Source organism: Pyxicephalus adspersus, chromosome Z (assembly GCF_032062135.1).
Source record: "Pyxicephalus adspersus chromosome Z, UCB_Pads_2.0, whole genome shotgun sequence".
Lineage (NCBI taxonomy): Eukaryota > Metazoa > Chordata > Amphibia > Anura > Pyxicephalidae > Pyxicephalus > Pyxicephalus adspersus.
Window position 1 is genome coordinate 77044736 of NC_092871.1, and position 16463 is coordinate 77061198.

Consider the following 16463-nt stretch of genomic DNA (forward strand, 5'->3'; position numbering starts at 1 on the left):
ACACAAACTTCAGCCTGCCATATGCTCATTTATACTAAAAATGCTTACCCTAAATGTTTTGAAAATGTTTCACAGTATGCATTAGAGACAAAACACACCGAATGGCCTGGCTAGACAGTCTGCTGGTTTTTTAAATCATCAACTGGTTTCAAGCCCTTTTAGTCATAGAGGTACAGCTCATACGCACATTGCTCATGGTTAGCTCCATGTCAATCCAAAATGATGTGGATTGAAAAGAGGAGTTGTGGTACCAGGGAAGACCAACCAAAGCATATTAAATTACCGTATTTTCCGGTGTATAAGGCGACTGGGCGTATAAGACGACCCCCCACTCTAACCAATCATTTGGGGGTCGTGTTATATGCCCAGTATTGTACTGTTCCTTCTGCCTGTCAGATCTCACTATTGTGTGAGAACTGAGAGGCAGAAAGAACTGTACACTAGTTCGAAGTAATGAATGGGCGCGTTCCTTTAATGAATGGGCGCGTTCCTTTAATGAATGGGCGCGTTCCTTTAATGAATGGGCGCGTTCCTTTAATGAATGGGCGCGTTCCAGTGCAGAGCCAATCCAGGCGCGTTCCAGTGCAGAGCCAATCCAGGCGCGTTCCAGTGCAGAGCCAATCCAGGCGCGTTCCAGTGCGCCAGACCAGAGAGGGGACTCGCGGGGACACCGGACGCTGCAGGTAAGTACTGGTACCCGGCGTACAAGACGACCCCTGACTTTGTCATAGATTTTTCGGGGTTAAAAAGTCGTCTTGTACACCGGAAAATAGGGTATTCCACTCTCAATGATGAGGGATTCCCTTAAAACAGTTCACTCACAGCTTTTGGTTAGTACACTACACCTTCATAAATTATTTTTAAGACTACACCATAAAAAGTTTCTCTTACATATTAACCTCCTGGGCGGTTAATTTCTGTCTGGATTTATATGTCTAAAAGCCGTACATTGGTTTTCATGAAAATTTATTTTACAGTATAACAGTAGGAGTATATTAAAGTTTGAAACAAAATAATGTCAAAATAAGAAATTAAAAAACTATACTCATACTATATTATACTGTAAAATAAATGTTCATAAAAGACAATGTACTGCTTTTACACATATAGGTCCACTGTACTGCATTCAATACAGTTATTTTGTATTGAATGCAATACAAATAGATTTGAATTTCCCACCCTGCTTCGAACAGAACATCTGCACGCACCAACTTCACTGGGAACTCCACCGTGGCTAATCGGATGCAGAGGACACCAGGCGGAGGAACCGAGAAGACGTGAGTCACGGAGAAAGACGCTAGCAGATCAGGTAAGGCTCCGTTTACTATTGTTTTACATTGGTGTAGCTACCCTGAGTGTGACTCGGGGTTCCTGCTCGGCAGGTTATTGTACTTTGTAGTCCCACAATTGGATTTATAATTTTTGCCTCACATCAAATTAGACCACAATAGTCAAATGAGTCTTTTTATTAAGCACTTGGAAATTGAAAGCCAAAGACAAGTTATGGAATGGAACTTTAAAGATGGTCAGTACACGGTCAACATGGTAGCACATAAGTAGCAGAACAGGAATGGTAATGTTGAGAGTCCAGTGGAATATATGGAATCAGTAACTATGCTTCATAGAAAAACATGTATAGAATATAGAATAAAATAAAGGCTGCCACTTGCAACCCACCCTTCTGAAAAAGATAGCTGGCCATTATGCATGTCTAACAGTCTTAGTACTATTAGAATGAATTACTAGTATAAATATTAGAAGCTTTATTTACCTTCCTTCTGACCTGTATACATCTAGTGTGAACACATTAGACAGCTAGTATTTTGAGAAACCATTAGATCAGATAGCAGCAACAGCCTTTGTCTACTTCTGTTCATGTTTTCCTTAAAGATTTGTGCAACAAATCAGCTACTCTACTTTTCTATTCTCAGAGTGTTCTGTAGCACTTGTAATTCCATTAATTTGCAAAGGTAGACTTTACAGCTTCAACAATGCATTTGGCACTGATGCCGAATGTTTCTAGTAACTCCGTAGGCTTTCCACTACGAGGAACCCCTCTGACTGCCAGACTTTGAAGGATGAATCCAGGCTCTCCAGCCAAGGCTGCTGCTACAGCTTCCCCGATACCCCCTGAAAAAAGAAAATATAATTTTAAAAAGGTATTGCTACAAGCTACATTATATTATATGCCAAACTCAGATATTTGTTGCCTATTCCTGCAGCTTTTACAAATGTTACTAAACAAAACCTGCATAAACTGCACTCAAAAGTCTAAAAGAAAGTTCAAGGACCTGCATCAAACAACTTCAGGCAAACTGCTTGAAACCAGATACAGAGGTGATCAGTTTTACCCAGCAAAAGTGCTTATAGTTCTGTTGACAAAGATAATGTGCATGCCACTATACACCTTTACTACATTTCTTGAAAATTGTTGAGGATACCTGTTCTCCTATTGCAATTATTGTTCCTGGAGAATCACATTAATGCAGGCCAGCTTCAGCATGCAATGTATTAAAGTTTGCTAGAAATATGTAAGGATGCATAGCATTGTGCAGAGGGTCATTTCTTTGTCTATGCTGTCTGGACCAAACGATTAGCTAAATAACACATTGGAAGCTGGTACAAGCTTATCACCAGCAAGCAAGAAATACTAGACATAGTCAAGTTACTTAAAGTGGTCCTAAACTCACCAGATCTCTATTCTCACTTACTTGCAGTAGAAGCTCAGTCCCCTTAGTGACACCGATTGTCAGTTTAGATTCATTTTACTACTGACCTGGCATTTCACCCACACTCCCTAGCCAATCAAGAAGCCAATGTGGTCTTTTGATTGGTAAGTTTATTTTATTTAAGCATTGCCACACTTTCAGTTATAGTGCACATTAACCTAATTTGGATGATTTAGCTTCAAGAGCTCTTAACACAGAGGACACAAAAACGCAAGTTCCAAGTTCTTCCAATTGAACCCAAAACATATCTGACCGATATAAGGCAAGCTGAACCAAGATCTTACCTTCTTTGTAATGATCCTCCACAGTAATGATATGACCACCTGTAGCTCTGCCACTGCATATAATTGTAGCAGCATCCAAAGGTTTAATGGTGAATGGATCAATCACTCTGATATTGATGCCTAAAAACAAAACAGAACACATGATGAGCTTCAGGGGAAAAAGAAAATACACAGGATAAAAATCCTGCATCATGAGCCAATTGCACTTTTCCAGTCCTTTGCATTACTTCTTTACCACAATGTATGCTGTAAATGGGGTGCCCCCACATATACATTGCACTGAAAGTCTGTCACATTTGCATTGTAGCCATTTTGCCTTTATGCTTTATGGGTTTTAAAGGGAAATGTAAAATAGGGTAGCCAGAACTTGAAAGGGTCTAAATGGCCTGCGGTTGAAGCTTGGTACAACTGTTTAACCACAATAATACAGCCACAGATTAATAGTCCACCAAGCAAATACAGACAGAAGAGATTAGCTTGTCCCAATACAGTTATCAGTAAGCACAGGCATAAAATTGTTTCAAGTCATTGGGGTTAGTTTACTGAAAGTGTTTAAGAGGATTCTAACTCAAAATTCGCTTAGTGAATGATGGAATCACATTTTACAGAGAACATCCAAATCACATGAGAAAAACAAACAAAAACAAAAAAAAAAAACACATTTGCACACAATTGGGTGGACGTTAACATCTCACCTCTAACAATTCACTTTGCCAATTTTGTTTAACCCAAATAAAAAGACAAGTGATGCATTTCATCATGCATGGAAACTGGTTGGGGCTGCAGAGTGGTTGGCAAAGTGCCAGGAGCCATTTGCAAACAGCTGTTCCACCACCCACATTGACTTAAAACTTTGTTTGAGCTGAATGTCGTTTCTAGAATGTGGACAGGAGGCAATACATTTCATGTATTGCCTTGGGTCCTGTATGCTGCATTTTGGAAGGATTGACCTGTGTTTTACCAAGTGAATTGAAATCCAAAACCATATTAATTCAATGACATTCCGATGTGCACTCAACCAAGATAGTTCTTTTCATGACCAGGCAGTGTCTTTGCAGAACAGATTTAGCAGGCTATTAGGGAACTTTGACCAGGCTTAAAAGTTGATTTATTCAGTTCCAAGTATCTTGACACCCATATGACTGTTTCCATCAATCAAGCTCAAGGCACATAAACATGCACACTTCCACGGATGCAAGTCAGGATTAGTATATTTGATTGTTGGCAGGTTCTCACACAGTGGAAAATCATTGAGTGTTAATTGATCAGGGCTTAGACCTACACAATCTCACCATGTCTAGATGAGCCGATGGTGGAAATTGAAAGTTAAAATTAGCAAGCAAAATAATGAAGAACTAACCTTGTTTGGCAAGCTCATCTGCTGCTGCCAGCGCCTCATGTAATGTCACACCAGCTCCAATCACAGTCACCCTGTCGGAATCGCTTTGACGTACAACCTTTATAAGATCATAGGAAGGTTAAGGGCCTATAAACTCAGATTTAATGGAATTTATATAATGACTTAATTTATATACAAAGCCAGAAATGTTAGCCCCCCCCACCTGTTTCCGAAAGGAGCAGTCAGCCAAGCTGCTAATCATTAGATCAATCAAGTCTGATCACTGGTCATTTTAAGGAAAGATCACCCACGTCTCAAATCAAACACCCCAATCAACACACAAAACCCATCAACACTAGGAGTTAATGCTAGTTTACCTTTGCTTGTCCAATTTCAAACTTTTCCTCAGGAGAGTAGATGATTGCAGTATCTGGTCTGCTGGTCCTAATAAAACATATTCCCTAAAAAAAATAAAAAAGTGCAAGATTATAGTATACATAGTAAACAAAGGTAGCACCAACAAACTGCTCCAAACAACAATTTCTGTTTATTGTATGCAGATCAAAGATTGTGTTACTGGCTACAGTAGCATAGCACTCGAATGCCCAAATGACACTTACTGGAGTGTTGGCAGCCAGACTGACTGCATATTCTGTGGAAACGCCATCACTGGGATAGAAAACTGTGCAGGATGGAATAGCACGGAACATTGCAATATCCTCCAAAGCCATCTGAGAAGGACCATCCTCACCTAACAATGAAAAACAAGTTTGCAATCAATCTTGGATGTACTGATACACTGATCTTTGCAATATTCTGGCAGATTGCCACACAAAAATTGTGCTAATGCAACCTTGAGTTTACAAGATGTTATGGTGCCAGCAACCATTATCCAAAAAGGTCTAAAGATAGAAGGAAAAATAGACAACTCACCAATAGAAACACCACAGTGTGAGCCACACAGGTTAACATTGGACTGAGAAATGGCTCCCATACGAATGTGATCATATGCTCTAGAGAGGAAAGCAGCAAATGTGCTGGCAAAAGCCACAGTTCGATTGCGTGTTGCACAACCCATAGCCACGCTAACCTGTAAAAAACAAAATTAGAGAACATGGATTTATGCCATCGCAAACCCTAACATAATGAGTCATTGTCATCCCGATTTGTTACATATAGACTACCCCGCAAAATGTTTTAACTTCCAGGTATATCTCATCAGCAGGTCCAGAGACTGAAACTTCAAGGTAAGGATAATCTAGGGCCCAGTGACAAGCCTAGCAGCCATGAAGTTTAGCTACAAGACCAGAATTATGCAACACTAAAACACTTTTAAAGAATATAAGACAACTGGCATTTTTTTTTTTTTTTAAGGCAAGCTGGCCCATTTTTTGTTTCCACACTTCCTTCTAATATGTGGAAGCTTCCACATATTAGAAGACCTCTTCCAACCGGGATGAAAGAGGATGGAGAAAGTCAACTCAGCTGGACCAAACTTCTTTACAAAGAAGAATTAAATAAAAGCACTAAAGGTAAGACCTAAGTTTGGTAAAGACCCTCTTCCGTGTTTTATAAATTCAAGAACAGAAGTTAAATCTATATGGACACTTTTCTGTGCCAGAGCATACACATTCAATATTTTGCAACTGTAAAACTTTCATATTCCTGACTCCACAAGCTTGCCCCAATGTTAAAATAACATTTGCATACAGATCTTGCAGAAGATATAAATATATTTTCTAACAGGTTTGTCACCTTTCAGTACAATATGTTTAGCACTAGGGGGCATCCCTATCTGTCCAAACCCAAACTCTTACCTGTATATTTAGAATCCAGCTGACTGATTAGACATTTACTGTCTGATCAACTACAACTGAAAAACACACACACGATCTAAAACAATAAAAGTTCTTACCATATTCTGCTCTGCAATGAAGCACTCTATGAAGCGGTCAGGATGCTCATTCCTAAAAATCTCAGAGAAAGTGGAGTTTTTTGTGTCTCCATCAAGGGCGATAACCCTGCTGTTTGCGTTTCCCAGTTTAGCGAGAGCCAAACCATAAGCTTTGCGTGTTGCAATCTAAACAGTGGAAATAAATAATGTTAAGTAGCTTTAAACAACCATTGCTGCCTCCACTGATACACAGATCAGTAAAGCAGGGATTTACTTTTTTCAGGTCACACATTCTCTTACTAAAGACCATTGGATAACAAGGAGTAATGATCCTATAACCTAAATTGCACCTTAATAACAGAGGTACTAGCATGTGCTGGGACAAGTAATTTTGTGTACATTCATGTACACAATAACCTAGCATGACACCCATGGGTCCACTGTTGCATTTTCACTTAAGGCTATGTTAAGACCTGCATTAGCGTAACGCAGCATTTACTGCTTCCAACTGCCTACTCTGCAGAGCCAGACCTCAGAGCAATTACAGGCTAAAAACACTAGCTTTTACATGCTTAAACAGTTGTTTTTGGTCGTTTCCAAAAGCTGGTGCTATAAAGGTAACGATATTACGACTCTACTTCCTCTACACATTCCCAGGGTGTTGTTGGGCAGACATCTGGTGACCCATTTATTAAAGTGGGTTTCAAGATATCAAATAAGCCTGCCACACCCAAAATGCCCAAAAATGCACCCAGTGGCTCTTTTGGTTCTCATCTGGCTTAGCCAAGCACCCGGCTGCAGTTTTGTATCTCATCCAACCTAACAGTGCACCCGGCTGCCCTTCTGTACCTCATCTGGCCTACCAATGCACCTGGTTGCGCTTTGTTGCTGATCTGGGCTACCAATGCACACAACAGCCTTTTGCTCCTCATCTGGGATACCACCCAAAAAGACTACACCCCCCCCCATGAATATGACACTCACACACCTTTGCATATGAAGGGTCAGAGATTTGTGTAACACCTCTGGAAGGAAAAGATTAGGTTTAACTTAATCAGCTCTGCTATGTCTAGGGGTGCAGCCATTGTTGTCACCTAGGACTCTTTTGAGCAATGGGAGGGAACACTTTGCAGGTGTCAAAAAAACTGCTCTGAAAAACTCCTAAACTTCTGGCCAGTTTTTAAGCAGTTCTAAGCACTTTCCATTGAAGTCTGCAGAGGCAGCCAATCACAGAAGCTCCAAAAGTGTGAATCACAGCAAGGTAATGCTGCCGCCTCCTGTCGATTGCATAATAAACCGACTCATTCATTTTTTTACAGATCTTTTGCAGCATTAGAGCCTAATTTTACTGCAGGTCTGAACATGCCTTGAGTTTGAGATGTTATGATGCAAAAAAAGATATCTATCTATTGAAATATAGGCAGACATTACCAGCTTGCAAGCTGTGAGCAGCACTGGCAACCCTACCAACACTAGACTACCCTACCAACACTAGACTACCAAGGCATGCAAAGTACAGGACGTAAGATATGACCGAGTGTACGTTAAATTGAAAAAGGATTGTCTTATTTTCCCCACTAATGAACTCACCTTGTCTCCAACTTTGTAACTGGGAGGAGTGGGCATTGTAATGTTGGCAATGCTGACCTCAGGAACATCTCGAATAGGTGGCAATGGAGTCACGTTTTTGTTGCTCTTGATCTGATTCTGAATCTCGTTAATAATTGACTCTACCTTGTCTTTAGGCATCGGCTTTCCATGCCAATTATCTTGATTTTCCACACCTGGAAAAGAATAAGAATAGTAGTAGGGGCCACACACACACACACAGACACATAGATTTATATAAATTAATGAATATATAAAACAGTCCAGAACCTTACCTGAAATCCCTTTTCCTTTGTAGGTTTTGGCAATGATGGCAGTGGGTTTATCTTTTGCATTGGCTGCCTGCCACAGGGCATAGCACAATTCTGCGACATCATGACCATCAACTACATAGGTGTTCCATCTGTGAACAAAATGGGGTAGAGGTTAGCCATCAGGAGAGGACCTAAAGTCACCAAGTTCCATAATGAATAACAGCTGTTAATATTAATCATGTAATAAACCTTTGACTGTGAATTTCATTTAAACAAGCCTTTTAAAAACTGCCTCCCTCCACTGTCTTGCGTGTGTTTTTCATATATTTCTTGGGAAATGGGAGTTTATGTTGTTATTGAAACAGTTTGCTGTGATCTGGACCCTGTAGTACAGTTCGGGCTGCCAGAGAGATCATCCTGATCTCCCTTTTCCCAGTCATAACAAAAAGACCAAGGCAGGGATCAAACCATGCTGCTCAGTTTCTTAAAATGTTACCATTTTAAAAGCAATAAGGTCGTGTTTTAACATGATTACTCCATCACAGCTTTTATTGTTTACAAAGGTGCAGTTACCCAAAAGCTTCACATCTTTTTTTGTAGATGTCAGTCTGGTGCTGGAGAGGAGCAGCTTCACTCTGACCCAGACGGTTCACATCAAAAATGGCCACCAGGTTGTCTAGATGGTAATGAGAGGCAAAGGCCATGGCTTCCCATACAGCACCTTCAGAAGACTCGCCATCACCCAGCAGGCAATAAACGCGGTAACTGAAAAGAAAAGATGACTTAGGTGGTAAGAAATTATACAAAATATATTTTAAGCAGACAAATGGCTCATCTAACTAGAAAATAAAAAAAGAGGATTGTTTGTACCATTTAATATACTAAAGTTTTTGTTAGATCATCCATAACAAGAGACATTGTCAATGACTACAGTCCCACTTCTTGGAGAGCAGTAAAACTACAGCAACAGCTGCATCACTAGCATACAACTGGAACATGACTATTATATAAATACACACACCCCATGTATTCAAAGTATTTTTTTTTAGCACCATCCTGGACCAAAAGACTGTTCTATTACACATGTCTTATACCCATTATTTAGGCACGTATGGGTTGTTGTAAAAGTATACATACCTGGCCTTGTCAAAGTATTTTCCAGTGTACGCCATGCCGCAGGATGCTCCTAAGCCTTGGCCAAGAGAGCCAGTAGCAACATCCACGAACGGTAATTTCTGTAATTATTATGCAATAATTTTAACATCACAGCTGCACAAAGTATGTGTTTTAAGAAATAAAAAATTATCACAAACAATTTGCTGAATGAAATGACATTTTTTGCCCCAGTGCTTAAAGCACACCAATGTGATTGCCAAGTATGACACAAAGAATTATAATATACAAATGTAATTTAAATATTGTACATGGTGTACTTTACATTTTATCAGTTGAGTACACACCCAACCACAGCCAAACTTAAATACAAAGTTTAAGGTTTGCAGTTTATCAAGCCTAATGCATAACCAATCAGGTGCTAAGAACTGCACACAATCAGGAAGCCCTGATCAAGTAATAGGCAATTTGTTCCTACATTAGTATTACTTTCCCGTAAAAATTGCTGGCCAGGCACAGTTGTATTCTAGGTATCTTATGTTGGACAAGCCTTTTTTGCAATCCTTTAAAGGCTAACATCAGTACTTTTGTCTTTAAAGCGAAAGAAGACCACAGCCTTGGATCAGAATTAAAACATCTTATTCACTTAAGATGGGGTCCATCTTGGCTCATTTTCAAATCTGCTGTTGCTACTGTCAGCTATAATACCACGCATCAGAGGTATACATGTTCAGGTAAGAGCTGATGTAATTACTCTGGCAACTGTAGCAGTTCTCACCAGACATGCCCTATATGTACCATACTCCCCATCCACAAGCAGGAACACCATAAATGAAGACACTACAGAAAATAACTTAAAGGTGGGCATTTACTGGCTTGTGAAGCTTTCAGAACAGTATTACATTCTGATACAATTCTATAAAAACATAACCTGCTTAATGCAAATAAAAAGGAGGTCATGTACACCAAAACACCTTCTGAGTATCTCAGATGGTTCTCTGGATTTTAAAAATTTAGCTTTTCTTTTGAATATAATTGGTTGGTTTAGCTCCGTTTTAAGGAGAACCAATACTGTAAGCAATATAAAGGTAGACACAGAGGTAGGTAAAAAGTCAGCCTTTTCCTAATAGCAGGGATAGGGGCAGAGCTCTGAGGTGTAACTAGTCTCATTTCACCTAAAACCCATAGATTATGTATGCAAGAAACCCATTATCTCTTTATTTTATGAACATTGGATATAAAGCTGTGAACATTACCGGTGTAGGATGGCCTTCCAAATCACAGTCTATTTTTCTCAGGTTAAGAAGATCAGATTCCTTAACAAATCCAGCTTCAACCCATGCAGCATAAAGTATGGGAGCAGCATGACCCTGGGGAGAAAAAACTCTGATGAATAAATAAACTTTACAAGGCACCCATTTTTTTTTTCTGGCTAGTAGTAAAAATAATTTGCAGTCTGTGCCTACACAGGGAGACCACCCCCACATTATATATAGATAAGTGGTACATTAAAAAATATTTTGTTTTTCAAATTTCCCACCTGGTCTCCCCCTCCAGCCACACACTCACAAGCAGATACCATCCAGCATCTGCTTCCCCAACGTTCACACACCAGGGACCCACTGCCAGCAGTGCTCAACCCAGAATTTCTTTTAAGCTGGGTGGGAAGAAATTTTAGGCGGGTGGCAGCTCCTGCATTATGACCCAACTGTTTTGTAACCACCCAAAAACAGCCGGGTGATTACTGAAATGTGCCAGCTGGTGCACCCAGCTAAAAGGGGCTGGGGAGAATACTGACCAGGTTACACAGATGCCCGGGGAAGAAGATGCTGGGCATTGCTGGAGGACACCACAGGCACTGGTGGAACTTGGGAACCAGGTAGGACTTTTAAACTCCCTAGAAATTCCACCCAGAGTGTGGCTCGGGGTTACCGCAAAACACCTTAACACACAGGTGTGACTGGGCCCCTAATAGAAGTTCCATAACCCCTGCAGTGCTCAACCCAGATTGTAGGTGGGTGGTGGCCCTGTATTGTGACCCAACTCATTAGTAACCACCTAAAAAAAACTGGGTGGTTGCTGAAAAGTGCCAGGTGGTGCGCCCAGCTAAAAGGGGCTGGGGAGAACACTGCCCTGTCTGTGCATGCAAATTTTCCCATTCCCATTTTGGGAGGTGTTATGTTGTGTAATGTCTCTTTATCACTTTATGTACAATCTTCATTTGTATTTGACAGAAAATTCCATCTCTTCTGACCATCTTTTTGTCTTGATAATAAGTCCTTACCCCATCATCCTTACCTTTGAGAGAACAAAACGGTCATTGTTGGCGTTGCCAGGGTCAGCTGCGTCGTATCTCATGGCGTTAAAGAAGAGTACAGACATAATTTCGGCTGCACTGCAGCAGGATGTGGGATGCCTGTCACAAGGAGCAAAGCACATTTAGCATTATAGAAGTTAGTGACTAAAGTACTGGTACAGGTCCACATGCCTAGTTAAAATCAACCCAAAAACAGACCAATCAGGTGAGGATTGTAGGGGATGTAAATCTGGCTGCACAGTAATCTCCTATTGATTTCTAAAGCTTGAAAATTGTAACCCAGTGGACACTCTGGCCTGATCCATGCTGGTTATTGCCTATTCATCAGAGTAAGGCATGGTCTCTGCTGCTACAGCAATTCTACCCCCTTCCCAACATCCCATCACAAAAGACTAAAATGCACTGTATATGGATTTGCAAAGGTCAAGCATGTGATATTACCTAGTGTCAAACCTGCAGTGCACTGTATTTATGAAAACTAAGCAAAGTACAGCTTGTACATGCTGTGGATTCCTCACCATGCGGCCTCAACCTTAAGTGAAACCAGGTCTAAGTGTAAAATGAAAGCTTGAGAACACCTCTTACCCTGCAGTCTGATGGGGAGATCCCTACAGACAAATTCTGCCTGTCTAGACAGATATGCTGGAAGTAGAAACATGCCAAATATCACGCCTGCCAGATTAGTAGCAGACATGTACAGCACATGACTATCCTCACCTCACCCCTGTCCAGAGAGGAATTCAACCTGCAGGGGTAAGTGAAGTGCACTTGTAACAAAACTTTCACAGATGGAAATGGCTGAAACTCATCCTTGCTTAGGCTGTGCTTTTTTTTTTTTTTTTTTTTATATAGAGATCTTCCCAAACACCTTCTCAGTCTTGGCAAAAAGTCAGCAAGTTATTGGAAAAGCCTGTTAGCCGTCACCACAGTAGTAGTACATTTCTTGGAAGTGCATGCATAGTTTACTTTTTGCAAAGCTTGTTTGCTACTACTGCAGTGCAACACATTTTGATTGAAAGCTAGCAATAAAAAAAAATAAAAAAAATAAAAAAAAAATTTAACATACACACATATAAATTCACATGAAGACACTTGGCAAGGACAAAAAAAAAAGTCTCATAAAAAGCAGCGCTTTTTTTATAATATGTTGGCGCTATATAAATCCTGTTTAATAATAATAAAGCCTCTTCCCTCCATCCACATCTTAGCGAGTGCAGTGGGAGAACAAGGATAGTGGCCACATTACTACTATAAAAAAGAAAAAGGGTTTACTAGTATTTAAATGAGGCGGTTTTATTTTTGGGGTAAGTATTAGAACACGTCTGGGTTTTTGGCTATCTGGGACTTCATTAGTGAAATTTCCTTTCATTTTTTGACGTAGAAACATGGACTTTTAGTACAAGGAGTGAAGGAAAGCACACAATTGGAATTCATGCTGACCTTGGCTAAAATTTAACTTTTCAAATCCAAAGTCTCTCTCTAAAGTCAGAGCTATTTGGTTTTTGGAGTTTAAAGGTCACAGACCCAAGCTCCTGACAGAAATTACTATAGACAATGGGGAAGCACATGGCTCAGGGTTTAGCACTTTGGCCTTTGCAGTATCTGCATGGAGTTTGCAGGTTCTCCCCATGTTTGCGTAGGTTTCCTCCCACATCTCAAAAACATGCAGTTAGATTAATTGGCTTCCTCCTAAATTGACCTTAGACTACAATATTTGACATATGACTATGGTAAGGACATTAGAATTTGTACAGCGCTGCATATTATGATGGTGCTATATATAAATGCTGTGTATTAAAAAAAATAATGGTCAGGCCTTCAAGGGTAAAATGTCCTAAAGCACCATTGTGCTCATCCCAGTGACCACGAGATCATCTTTCAGCAGCACATTAGTTCTGGCTCACACACAGATTAGGATGTGGGAGAAGTGAAGGGGTGGAGCAATGAGAGTAAAGGCCTACCCCAAGCTGAAAAATTCCTAAAAAACTGTTGGGTGTTTTAAACCCACCCATTCAAAGCCAGCCATGTGGTCTTAGCTTATGGGCACAAATATGAAATCTTACAACTGTGTTTTTAGGAACTAAACTATTACACAGTATTTATATAGCACATATTATGCAGTGTTGTACAAAGTCCATAGTTATGTCAAAGGAGATTTTAATATCCCTACAATAGTCATATGCGATTAAAACAGTTGAAGCTCATTTTGGGGGGAAGCCAATTAACCTAACTGCATGTTTTTGGAATGTGGGAGAAAAATGGAGTACCCGGAGGAAACTCAGACACATGGGAAGAACCTACAATCTCCATGCAGATAATTTCCTGGCTGAGATTCAAACCTGGGACCTAGCACTGCAAAGACCAGAGTGCTAACCACTGAGCCACCATGCTGCCCTATAAAAAAACAGATTCTGACCTGGTGAATAGCCAGCTGACAAATGCTGGCCCATACACTGCAAACGATCACGCACATCTATTAAATCAGTGCCTTTTTTAATCAATTCTGAATAATATTTAGCCCAAAAAAATCAATTTACTATCAACTAGGGAAAACTTTATCATGATCATCAATATTAATACATATTATTTACCACTTGGATGGTACAATGAGTTGAATGTAATGGATTGATTTGATCATCATTAGATCAATGAGGAATACCAGAACATGGCACGGTATATGATTAGCATTTTTCCTTATATCAGAATTCTGTTTGATGCAGGAGGGATTCCTATTTATTTTCTGACCTGCTGCAGAGATAGAATGTACAGTTTATAAATGAACACATGGCAATCTCTTCTGAAGATATCCAATACTAATGGGAGGGTTCTAAGAGTCTGCAGATCATTTCCTTCGACCATAATGCTGCTTTGACTGAGGCCTACACATGACATGGATACAATACTAATGCCCTGTAATCAGGTCGGCCTAACACCTAGTAAAACGAGAAAAAGATGAATCCAAAATTTACAGACATTGATGTAGGCAGAAGATGAGATAGATCAATGCCCACGTGTCAGGGGGGATTTAAACCTGCACGTGGTCACGTGTCAGGGGGGATTTAAACCTGCACGTGGTAGGTATGCCACCAGCCACACCGCATGCTTCAATAATAGATGCCAAGATAAAATAATTTAGGGAATCTGATACCCACGTGGGGAGGGACACAGGGATCGCTAGAATTGATCAGGCCCTTTTAAAACCTTACCCCGAGTTGGAAGCACATGTTGCTTTGATGGAATTGATCCTCAGCCGGTTGGCAACGTCCTTCAGGGCCTGCAGATCTTTGTCTTCGGGTTTCTGGTAGGTGTCCATGCTGATGATGTTCCTTTGCAACCTGAGCAGTGCTTGAAGATCAGTCCACTGGGCCGGTCTTATAGAGAGCCGCCCTCTCTCCCTACTGGAGGAAATGAGATCACACGGAGGGGAGGAGGAGAGTGGTCTTCATTGATGTCTGCTGTCACCCCATCATCATGCTATGCATGTCATATACAGCCTGTAAAATCACCTTCACACAGCTCAGAGACTAGGCAGGCCTTATTGTTTACTTCTGCTTGCAGTGTATGTGAACTGTGGAAGCTATGACCAGCTGCCCAGATATTCACACAGTTCTCCTTTGTTTTCCCTGGGCACTAATTCAACACATACACTGCCTGCAGCTGTATTCATGTGGGTGGGATACAAATACTTTGCACTTTGCTTTTTCTATTAATATAATACTGATCCTTAAATATTTTTTCATTATTATGTACTTTATCAAATGTATGCTTTTTATATTAATATGATGCAAAAAAACTCCTTGTCCAAATAATTTTTAATTATGTCCAAATATTACAGATGCAATTTTGTATTGGATTCATCACATGCATTTTATAATAATACAATACTAATCCCCTAAAACTTCTTGTCCAATAAATGTTTAAATATTATGTCCAATTATTTCAGATGCACTTTTTCAGTTGGATGCTTTTTATATTATTACATTACTGATCCTGAAAAAAAATCTCCTTGTCTAATAAATTTTTAATTATTATGTCCAAATACTACAGATGCAATTTTTCAATCAACTCATCATATGCCTTTTTTTATTAATACAATACTAATCCTAAAAAAAAAAACTTCTTGTCCAAAACATTTTTAATTGTGTCCAATAACTATGGATGCAATTTTTCAATCGCGTTTTATATTAATGCAATACTAATCCTAAAAAAAACTTCTTTTCCAATAAATTTTTAATTATGTGGAAATAATATGGATGCAGTTTTTCAATTGATTCATCATATGCCTTTTTTAATAATACAATTTAATGTACAGAGCTGCCTAATATGTTGGCACTATATAAATCATGTTTATTATTAATAATAATAATAATAATAATAATAATAATACAATACTAATCCTAAAAAAAAAAATTTAATTCAATAAATGTTTAATTACTATGTCCAAATATTACAGGTGTACTTTTTCAATCGTATGCTTTTTTATATTAATATGATGCTAATCCAAAAAAAAAACCTCCTTGTTCAAATATTTTTGAATTATATCCAAATATTACAGACGTACTTTTTCAATTGGATGATTTTTATATTATTACAATACTGATCCTAAAAAAAACTTCTTGTCCAATACATTTTTAATTATGTCAAAATATTATAGATGCACTTTCAACCCATTCAATGTTTATCATCTAACTGAAACGTTTGCATAGTATATGGCCATCTTTAAAGAAAACCTAGCCTCAAATGTAATATTAGATATTAAGTTGCATGTTTCATGTAAAGCTTTGTACGGTTGCCAGATCTGCTTTGCACAAAATAATCGTTTGTGGTTTTCTCAGGTGTAAAACTAGCACTAGGTACCCCACAATATTGGTAATTGTCATGTTTCATCACAAAATGTTTTTAGAGCTGGTATTTACTATAATAAT

The 16463-nt window shown here is 39.3% G+C and overlaps 1 protein-coding gene across 1 annotated transcript; it reads right to left on the minus strand.

Moving 5' to 3' along the window:
- Positions 1-1450: 1450 nt before the first annotated feature.
- Positions 1451-15055, minus strand: LOC140343403 (transketolase-like protein 2). Its single transcript, XM_072430074.1, has 14 exons — positions 14745-15055; positions 11520-11637; positions 10478-10591; positions 9246-9343; positions 8682-8873; positions 8130-8257; positions 7837-8030; positions 6268-6432; positions 5286-5442; positions 4973-5103; positions 4730-4813; positions 4374-4470; positions 3014-3133; positions 1451-2130 (listed from the first exon to the last, which is right to left on the minus strand). Exons 1-14 carry the CDS (start codon positions 14849-14851, stop codon positions 1958-1960), a joined length of 1878 nt encoding a protein of 625 aa, XP_072286175.1. The 5' UTR covers positions 14852-15055; the 3' UTR covers positions 1451-1957.
- Positions 15056-16463: the final 1408 nt, after the last annotated feature.

Bases quoted from the DNA above. Each gene is read 5' to 3' on its own strand.
- LOC140343403 (XM_072430074.1), bottom strand. From the start codon at position 14,851: ATGGACACCTACCAGAAACCCGAAGACAAAGATCTGCAGGCCCTGAAG. The intron at 8,874-9,245 runs GTATGTATACTT...TTTTCTTTTCAG, and splicing joins AAATACTTTGACAAGGCCAG to TTACCGCGTTTATTGCCTGC. The intron at 5,104-5,285 runs GTGAGTTGTCTA...TTTCATTGTTAG, and splicing joins ACACTGTGGTGTTTCTATTG to GTGAGGATGGTCCTTCTCAG.